General features: G+C 36.8%; 1 protein-coding gene across 3 annotated transcripts; it reads right to left on the bottom strand.

Annotated features, from left to right (window-relative positions):
* On the bottom strand, positions 1–8,876 carry LOC127378071 (uncharacterized). 3 transcript variants are annotated; one of them, XR_007887807.1, is made up of 9 exons: positions 7,719–8,876; positions 7,193–7,543; positions 6,574–6,609; positions 3,679–6,053; positions 3,130–3,432; positions 2,975–3,043; positions 1,701–1,802; positions 1,431–1,484; positions 1–486 (listed from the first exon to the last, which is right to left on the bottom strand). XR_007887807.1 is itself a non-coding variant. In XM_051426611.1 (6 exons), the coding sequence occupies exons 1-5, from the start codon at positions 4,111–4,113 to the stop codon at positions 1,437–1,439; spliced, it is 957 nt and encodes a 318-aa protein (XP_051282571.1). In that variant the 5' UTR covers positions 4,114–4,156; the 3' UTR covers positions 1–486; positions 1,431–1,436. The 3 variants fall into 3 exon arrangements, 1 of the variants encoding a protein (XP_051282571.1); XR_007887808.1 differs by lacking the exon at positions 3,130–3,432; XM_051426611.1 differs by lacking the exons at positions 6,574–6,609; positions 7,193–7,543; positions 7,719–8,876 and having other exon boundaries at positions 3,679–4,156.
* Between the last annotated feature and the right edge of the window lie 1,578 nt (positions 8,877–10,454).

Genomic DNA, 10,454 nt, shown 5'->3' with positions numbered 1-10,454 from the left:
TTAATGTGTTACATTTCTTAACAGAACTTTAATGTTGATGTCATATTTTACATTTACATTTACACTAAAATTTGATGAAAGTAAAAGAAACTAATCATAACACTGTAATAAGGTGTGCAGAGTACTGGAAGCAAAAGGATATACAGAAAATCTAAATCACAATAGGAACATTTCTTTTAAACTGCCATTACAAATAAAATCAACCAAAATCTCCAGCCTATGTCTAATGATCAACACAATCACAGATTAAAAGCATAACACTGCAATTTGTGCAGACTACTGGGAGCTGAAAGAAGTCTAATAAATCAAATATAAATCACAATAGAAACAGAATCCATGATTAACATTAAAATTACAGATTAAAGCTCAATATGAAATCTGCCAACAGTTTGTTGTGTTGTACAACATGTATCCATCGTAGTTGTAGTAGATCCTTCTTTAGTGCTCGTCTGATGAACCTCCACCCTTAAGCAGAAGGGGATCCATCTGTTTGGAGAAAAAAAAAATTATGAAATTATGAGAACAGAGGTGTCTACATACTTTTGGCAATATAATGTATATCAGAGTTTGTCTGTCTCTTCTGGCCTAGAGATCAGAATTAGAAAATTATATTTTTAATAATTAAATATATAATATAAATATTTCCGAAAAGGGTGTCATTAGTTGAGCTGAGCACCACAAAGACTTTCATTACCACCTTTCCATAAACAGAGTGTTTACTGTGACTAATGACAGTCTGTGTGTGTATGGATATTATGAATGTAGTTATTTGGGAATTAGGTAATTTATAAATCTGTGTGCTGTTTGATTAGTTGCCAGTGAAACTCAGTGTCAGATTTCAGAGACTTTAGGTCTCCTCGTAATCTCCAGACAAAGTCTTTGTGGGTTTAAAAGGAACAGAAACAGTGTTACCCTCCTACAGTGCAGGGGCAGATCTAGAGGGTTGGCATAGGGTGGCAGTCGCCCGTTTGGTGTCAAATGCTAATTTAGAACCTTTTAAAAATAGCATGTTAATCACAGAGCACGGCTAAACCTTTTACACTACTGTCTATTGTGTATGTTACATTTTCTGTAAAAAACGAAAAAGAGATTGGTAGAAAAAAAAGTTAACATGGAAATTAACATAATTTAATGATCTGTTACAGCCACATTTTAGACTCAGTGAAGTATTTGGAAAAATATCTGATTTGGAAATAAAAGTTTATTCATTTCTTACGCAACCTTTAGATATTTCTATTTAGTGCTCTACTAACGCTATTAGTTCAAATATCTTCTTTATCTTTGGGTTTTTTTAATATGTGATTATTTGCAATTAAATATCAGATATTTCTGCCACCCTCCTCCATCCCATTAATATTTCCCTAGATCTGCTGCTGCTACAGTAACTGACTGTCAGTAGATAGGATGTAAAAAGATTTGGAAGTATTCACCAGTCCTCAATCAGTCTTCATTTCTTCAAGTTGAACTTCTTCCTGCGGCAAAAACTGTTTCGTACAATGAGTCAAAGAAAACATTTAAGAGTTAGAAACATAAAATGAACATGTGTGTGTTTTTGTATTAAAGTGATCTGTAAATAAAACTGCTACTTCTACTTTTCACAGTTTGGTTGTGGTAAAGTGTGCTGATGAAGATAGGCTGAAGGTCATGTGAGAAGATATTACAATGAGCTAATTAGCTAAATCGTTAGGTCAGAAACAGACCGGTGTGGCTGCTGTTGGTCCTGCTGGTCCTTCTGCAAATGCTTTGGCTGCTCTTTCTCTTTCTCCTTCTGTTCCTTCTGTTAGTCCTCCAGCTGTGGTGGGCTGATAAAGGCACAAAAACCCATTAACTATTTCATTTGCAAGAACTCAAATAATGAAAAAATGGGTTTACAGCTGAACAATTTTGTGATACAGAATTTTTTGTTTCTAAAAGTCAAAGAACAAAGTTTTTCTAAAGAAGAAAAGTAAATTACCTCAACAAAAGATTATATGTTGGCAAAAACTTTTTTAGCTTAGTTTGACTTAAAAACTCTCAACTGTTGTGTTTACAGTGCAGTGGTTGTCTATAGGTCTACACTGAGCACAGTTTTGTTTTTAAAGTTTTCACTCTAGTTACTGTGATATGTGTAGGAAAAGCCATGATCATGTCTATTGATGCATCATGACAGTTGATCATTTCTGTAGATTTAACATCAGAAAGACCAAAACCCAAACAGGTAGAAAATAAATGCTATTTCCCACCACCCCACCAGGGGGCATGGTGGGAAACGTTTTTTAAAAGCTTTAAGTTAATTTCATCAATTGTGCAACCAATTTATTTATTTATCCTAATCTAATAAAAATAATGGATTTCATTTATATAGCACATTATCATTTATATTCAGAACTTGTTCTCATCCCAATTTGTCAAATATGACTAAAACTGTCAGGAAAACCACAATAATGAAATACTGCACTGTTGAAAAGATTGGATCTTCTCATGGTAATACTATACATTTAACTGCACTACATTTATTTAACATCAATATCTAGTTACTTTTCAAATTAGAAAACATTTAATGAGCTTATTAAATTCAGTACATTGCCAAAGAATAAAGTCTATTAAAAAATAACTGTACCATATACAGATTTGCATATTGCAACTGTGTATTTAGGATTAGAATCCAGTGGATTAAACTATAAACTCTACAAAAAGAAGTACAATCTAGCCCCAACGTTCTCCTTTTCTGTACTCAGATAAGCCAAATTTTGCCAAGTTATGACCCACCCTACTCTGCTTCTGACTGGCTTATACGTTGCCTTCACTGGTTTGATTGATCAAATTTAGCTGTGACGAGTGAGACTAGTTATGGTAAAGAATATCAGAGAAAGCCAATCAGAGGCAGAGTAATGACCCTGTGATCCTGGGGAAAAAATACTGTGTAAAAAGCAAAGGAGAAAGTTGACCGAGGTTCCGAAAGGGGTGGGACATAGAATGAGTCCTTAGGTCAGACCTGGCTTCCTTGTTCTCTTGCTTGTTCTGTTGATTCTGCTTCTGTTCCAGTTTGTGTTGCACTGGTTGTCTGTAACAAAGTGGTGAGTTATAAAGCAAAATGTAAATGACAAAAACACACGAAGCTCGACATGCAGCCAACTGTTGGTTCTTTACCTGGCCTTTTATTTCAGGTTTTTCTCCAATGAGTTCTTTAGCCACATTAAAACACTTTCTCCAGTCATCTCCTTTTATTTTGTTCTTGATTGCTTCAGTCAAGTTGTCTTTTGCTGCCTTTGTCAGAATCTCTGTCAGTACAGTTTCTTCCTCGTCCAAAATCACTTTGTCATATAGAATTCCTTTGTCGCAACAATCATTACAACGGTCTGTCTTACAACATTCAAAGCATTTCATCCATCCAAATGGTGACATTAAGGCAGCAACACAAAGGGCACAGAAGAGCAGACAGAGGCCGATTAACTGAAAAAGAAACACAAAATTATCACCACACCTGCTATACTTTTATTAAATGAAGATGTAATCAAATTACTGTAACTTATCTCTGGATAAGAATTTTCATTTTCTCAAGACCAACTGTTACCTTTTCCAAGATAATTAATTTATGATCTCAAGAGGACAGATAAAATAATTCCAACCTTGGCTTTTCTCAGCCTCCGTATAACATTACTAGAGGTCGTACAGATAACAGACTGAAGAAAAACTCACCATGGACTTGTTTTTCAGTTCAGCGGTGATTGAGTGTTCCTCGAGTGTCATGTTTATCTTGTTTTTGATTTTGTAGGCTAACTGTGCCTGTTTGTCAGAATGGTCATTGTGACAGCAAACAAACCAGTCTCCATCGATTAACACAGATACAACCCACAGCAGACCGATGAAAGCTGCCTTAACAAAGTTACACAAGAAAACCCAGAAAAATGTGCACCTACATCCCCAGGTTCTCTGAATAGTCTTGTCCAACCAGAGTTGTAAAACTAATACAATAAAAAACGGTAGAGCCATGTATACATTGCAGTCTCGAGCTTGTTGTTGGCATGAGCACTCCAAATTCCTGTCAAGCACAACATTGTGAATAAATATCACAATGATTGCGATGTAGGAGCTGTATTGTTTGAGAGCGAATTTTGGAAAGAAGTTCTTCATCTTTGGTGCAAAGTTTGCATCTGCAGTGAGCTGCTGCTTGAAACCTTTGAATATACTCACAGGAAACCATGCGTTTCCTGTTCGTGGAAGAAATCTGCTGCATGTCTTCACTTGTAAGGTTTGTGTTTCTTCAATAAACACAAATGCCAGGCAGCACACCCTTACCCTGTTCTTGAAAATAAACTTGGAAAGTTTTAAAATTGCAGATTTATTTAAAAAAAAAACAGGAGCATCTTTCATACACTGCATCCCATTGCACTCATTTTGGTTGGTATTCTGTAAACGCTTTCAGTTTGCTTAAACCTCTGCACAGCATAGAGGGCTCGATAAAAATCGGGGTTAGTATACAGCACTAGCATCCATTGCTTCTCAATTGTCACAGCACCGGTGCTAGCTAACAGCACAGGGACACCCGAGGGGTCTAACTTTAAACATTTGTGTTCATCATCATTTCTGCTTTTTGTTGCAAAAGTTGGTGTCAAATAAAATGTCAGTGCAATTGTTTTTATGTAGCATCAATATGTGGATGTTTCTGTAGAACCCTGGATTAGTTTTTATTAGTTAGTTTTATTAGTTTTGTTTTTATTAATTATTATTACAAACTCCATCAAAGTTGTATCTTGTATGTGTCTGTCTGTCTGTCTGTCTGTCTGTGTGTGTGTGTGTGTGTGTGTGTGTGTGTGTGTGTGTATGTTGTCTGTCTGTCTGTCTGTCTGTCTGTGTGTGTGTGTGTGTGTGTGTGTGTGTGTGTGTGTGTGTGTGTGTGTGTGTGTTTTGTTAATTAAAGCCTTTGCACTTTCTGTAATGTTTATGGACCTAGGCTGGCACTTAAATATGAAGAAAGGCTTGACTTTTAGATGTTGAGTGTGGACAGAGAGGCTTATTTAACACATACTGTTTATGGTAGTAAATGTATCTTTTATCATGGAGTGGCTTTGTGGCTTCCTGTTGTTCGGCTTGAGACTTGTTCGGTTGGGACAGCGTGAGCCAGAGGCTGACAGCTGCTGACACACTGAAAGTGTAACCCCGATTATACTGATAATGTTGTTCAGTGGAATACTTTATTTCTCCAACAGCCAGATGATCTCAATCAGCGAGATGATAGGTGATGAAAAGTTTTCTCTTCATGGTTTAGTGGAAGCTCAAAGGTTATTAGTACAGTAATAAAACAAAAAGTAAATGCAATGTGAAACAATGATATAATTCGGTGATTAAAAGTTCATATTTTACCATGACAAACTGATCACAGAGCGCTATATTTATCTCATTTATAGTCCACCATTATCGCAAAGGCAAAAGATTGCAGTTACACATTTTAACCTTCCTGTCCAGGATGTCGCTGTTGTGCCAAATGATCAGAGAGAGCTTTACAGCTAACCACAGCATCAGGACCAACAAATAACAGCAATTATCATTTGAAAGTGCAACAAAAATGTACTCTACTCAAAAATAACTTTTATTCAGGGTTTACTCTGCTGCTGCTGGCCATTTGAGTACTCAAGCGTAATTGCTTTGTGTTACTGTGGTTGCAGTGGGGGCATGAACCCTCCCTCAGATGCTTTGCAGTCATATATTCCAATATAAAGCTACAGATTTATAAAAATCTGCTTCACCATTATGTTGTTTATCTTATTATTATAGTATTATTATATTCATATTTATTTATTAGTTTATTACATATTACTATATTGGTGTCACACATGTTGTTGTTATATACTTTAAATCACCAATAAATTGACATCCTTTTCTTTTACAATACTCTACTCCACATGCCACCTCACAAACATACACCCCTTATCTTAATAGCATATATATCATCGTAACTGTCTCATGTCTTTCAGCTGCATTTGCAATAGAAAACAACAAAACAACATAACTGCAGGCAATATTATGTTGAATCCTCTTTAGAGCCTCAGATTTCGGTTCATTGATAGGAGACTCTGGAATAAAAAACAAATAGAAAAAATGGTCAAAATCCTACTGACACTGATAAAACTAATACATTATTAAATAGACAATAAATACAGCTCAGCTTCATTATGAAATGTTATTTCATCCTCAGTTTATTTCAGCTAATTATTCTGCAACAATTTTTATTTAAAATTGCATATGTCCATTGTTTTGCTTTTTATTTGTAAAGACCATCCACATATATACACTGACGACATGACAGCTCTCCAAAAGTGAAGCCAAACCTTCTCTATCTCCCCCTGGTGGCTGACTGCAGTTTAGCTCATGAAGCCAGCTGCCTCTGTGTTAACAGATGTGACAAAGTTCATACATACACACATCACTGTGATGTATGTTTATCCGTATCATCCATTTGGTTTTAATTAGTTGTAAAAGTTGAGTTGGGCAGGAGTTTATTACTGTGGCAGCATTCCTGATCAGACCTTATTTTGTAGAGACAGACAGACAGACAGACAGAACAAACAGACAGTTAGATATGGATGTATTTACCTCCATCTCATTTGACTGAAGTCCCATTTCTTCCTCCTGCGAATGGTTTCATACAATGAATTTGTTTCCATCCACACTACTTTCCCACAATAATTCAGAATATGTCAGTATTCTACAGTTGATAAGGGTTGTGTAAACATTCCATTAGGATATTCATAATTGGGCATTATTCTTAATGGAGCATTTCCAGATTTAGACATGTGGGACATGGCAATATCATCCAGGTTTTAGGAGCATTCTTTGTACATTACATTTTTCAGCACGTTGTGTTATTTATTGCAGTTCTCCCGTTTGTGGTTAGCTGGAGTAGAGATGAAAATCCAACATTTCTGGCGAAGGAGAAACTCCCCTACTTATAAACAATGTGAGAAACTTGGGTATCAACAGTTTTTTTGTGTATGCGCAAATAATCAGAGGAGTTAACCGGAGGACGAACGGCTGCATGTAAACAGGAATATTAGTATAACATTTATTTTCATGAACCATCTAAACAGCTTAGTAGGGACATTGTCCTTTCAAGTATAAGGGAAGAAACAGAATATTTTAGGAAACTGATAAAAATAATGATGGTCAGTTGAGCAGTGAGCTAATTAACTGACTCATTAAGTCAAAAACATACCTGTGCTGCTGCTGCTGTTGTTGTGGATACTGTTTCTTCTCTTTTTCTCTTCCATTCTTCCCACTGTCGTTGTTGTTGTTCAGAAAGTGTCGGTTCAGTGGATTTCAGTTCTTTAGCGACATTGAAACATTCTTTCCATTTTTTTTCACCTATTTTGTCAATGAAGATCTGGGTCAACGTTTCTTTTGCTGCTGTCCTTAGAATCTCTTCCAGTACATGTTCCTCTTCTTCTAAAATCAGTTTGTCGTACAGAACTTCCCTGCCATAACAAAAGTTGGAGCATTTCCTCCAACAAGCATGCGACAAAAAGGCAGCAAAAATGATCAGGAAGAGCAATGAGAAGCCAAAAACCTGAAAAAGAACCATCAAAGATGGTCATATTATCAGAGAATTATTGTGTTCTTACAGTAATTACACAATGATCCACAGGTTGATCAGTAAGAAAGACCACAGGGAAAATTGAATAGTAATAACTTCAGGGGTAATAAAGGCTGACATGATGTTTATAAAGCAAGAAAATAATCACCTTCGAAAAGTTTTTTAGTTCAGCGATGATTGTTTGTTCCTCAGCTGTAAAGTTGTCCTTATCTCTGCAGGCTAACTTAACCTGTTGCTCAGAGTGATCATTCATACAGCAAACATACCAGTCTCCATCGATGAACACAGATACAATCCACAACAGACCAACAAGAAGTGCCTTAATGAAACACTGGCAAGAAGATCCTAAGGTTCTCTGACTCATCTTGTCCATCCAGAGTATCAAGACAAGGATGGTCACAACTGGCAGAATCAAGTATACATAGCACAGAATCGTTTGTCCTTCACATGTGCATGCCATGTCCCTTTCAAGCAAAACATTGTAAGTAAAAATCCCGATGATGGTGGTGTAGAGGCCAAGTTGATTACAAGCAAAATGGTGCAAGAAGTCTTTCATCTTTGAGGTGCAGCTGGCATCAAATGACGACCTGCAGTTTATTCCCTCTTTACTTATACCATCATGAAACCATCTATATCCTGTTTTTGAAAACATGTGAACAATTGAAAGTACTGATTGGGTTTCTCCAAAACTCAGTCGGAATCAGGTACAGGTGATTAACTTTGGTGAAATCTTGACAGGCAAATCTGCACTGTTGCCCAAAATGTAACTCTCTTGACAGAGCTGGACTTTAAGTCAAACTATGATACGATACTCTCCCAGTTGTGTCCTCAGTTGATTGATACTGTGTACCCTGTGTTCAATGTCGGTGTCTGGCTGCAGTCTATGCTGAAAAATAGTGATACCTAGAAGCAGAGGTTTTGAACCTGGAAGTTAATGTGAACAAACATTGTGATTGGTCCTGCCTGCTAACAAAAGCTGGACTGTTGAGCAACTGTGGATAACGCGGATAAAGGACCAGCTCGTGTCTGTATTTGAAGATCTGGGAATGAGAATGGGCTGTGAAGTGTGTAGGAGAAACTACAGTGGCTAAACACCCTTTCTAGAGCCAGTGTTTGCTTTGTCCATTCTGGGCTACTGTAGAAACACAGCAGTTTAGCTTGATGGTGTCTAGATACATGGAAGCACAACAATGCTTATATTCAGGTGATTATACACGAATTAAACATACCTATGAATATTATATTCCATTCCTGACAATAGATCCTCATAAATGTTATACACTGGACCTTTAACTCATCTGCCACAGAAGCAACTGGCCCCTCAATCTCAAATAAGCTTGCAGCCCTCAACCTGACGCACTGCTTTATGTTTCTGCACATATTCTTCCTCTTTCTGTATTGGTCTTCAAATTTTCCAGCTACCACAAATGTATGCACTGGCACGAATGTGGTGTAACGTTTAAAGATGTGAAAACTCATTCAAAGAGAAGCTGAAAGTCCTATAGTAACCTTATAGTATTATAGTTTCCATCAATAGACATATTTTTATTTAAACTGTGAAAACAAATACACAACTTGCACAAATTCACTTTAAAAAAAAAATATGTAATTTAAAATTATTAAATTAATTCTAAAATAACTCAATTTAAGGGCCCTGCTGGGTTTATATTCCTCAAGGGGATCAGAAATGTATTTTTTGCCAGAGATTACGGAGTGATTTGCAGGACTTTAGTATTTATTAGTAACTGTAAACTGGTGTGCAGATTTAAGAACAGGACTAATGTGGTTACATTTCTTGTTAGCATTCTGAATGAGCTGAAGTTGTCTGACAGTCTTTTTGTTGAAGACCAAACAGGAAAGCATTGCAAAGTCCAGTCTGCTGACAGTTAAGGTTGGACCTCTAATTGCTTCTCTTTGTTTGAGATGATAAACTTTAGCCTTTATGTGACTGCTGAAGCTCAGCTCTAAGTCTATTAAACCAACAAAATTCAAACTTGAGTTCTTGTCTTTTAGCTCTGCAACCAAGCTGAGCTGCAACCTAAATTCTTTCCTCCTTGTTTCCAAATAGAATGATTTTTGTCTTGTCTTTATTGAACGGTCCAGTTTGTAGGAGAAACTACAGACCATATCTAGAGGCAGTGTTTGGTTTGTCTTTTCTGTGCTGCTTAATAAAAACATACTGATGAATATTATAGTTCATTTCTGACAGTAGATCCTCATAAATGTTACACTCTGGAGTAAGGGTCCGATTGATCAGTCACGATCGTAATTGGCCAATATACGCTCTAATTAGTTTGATTGGCGACCTCTAAAAACGTTGATCGAAAGAGCTGATTAGCTTTTTTTATTCCACTGGAAGGTTATATTCAGTCTTTGGGCAGCTAGTGTGTGAGAGACAGAGGAGCAGGTGTCTGCATACACTTCAAACATAAGGCTTTCAATAACCCAGCTATCTGTGATCGGTATCGGCTGATACTGGTTCTAATGGTCAGTGATAGGTGGTCGGCCTCAAAAACAGATTGAGGCCCTCTTACACTGGACCTTAAAGTCCCCATGAAACAGAAATATGAGTGCTATTTGCTTCTGTATGTTAACATGCTTCCTGTAAAAACAAGCAGCCCGGGAGGGAATGTATATTATGCAGGTGTATGCAGGTTTATTAGAAAGAGGAAGAGAAAACTGACTGAGTTTGTTTGACTGAGAACCAAAACCGAAGGAAGGTATTATAGTAGCACTTTCAGGTTCATGTGAGAACAAACTGGTGGTTAATGGAAACCAGCCTTCAATGTCTAAATGTATGATCACTGCCATCTCAACCATGTTTTTCATTGTGTTTTGTTAAATTACTGATTCTGTGTCTCACTGGGTAGAAACAAATGTGAGT

Source organism: Dicentrarchus labrax, unplaced genomic scaffold, assembly GCF_905237075.1.
Source record: "Dicentrarchus labrax unplaced genomic scaffold, dlabrax2021, whole genome shotgun sequence".
NCBI classification, from domain to species: domain Eukaryota; kingdom Metazoa; phylum Chordata; class Actinopteri; family Moronidae; genus Dicentrarchus; species Dicentrarchus labrax.
The sequence above is the reverse complement of the archived record's forward strand: the minus strand, read 5'-3'. Positions and strand labels throughout refer to the sequence as shown.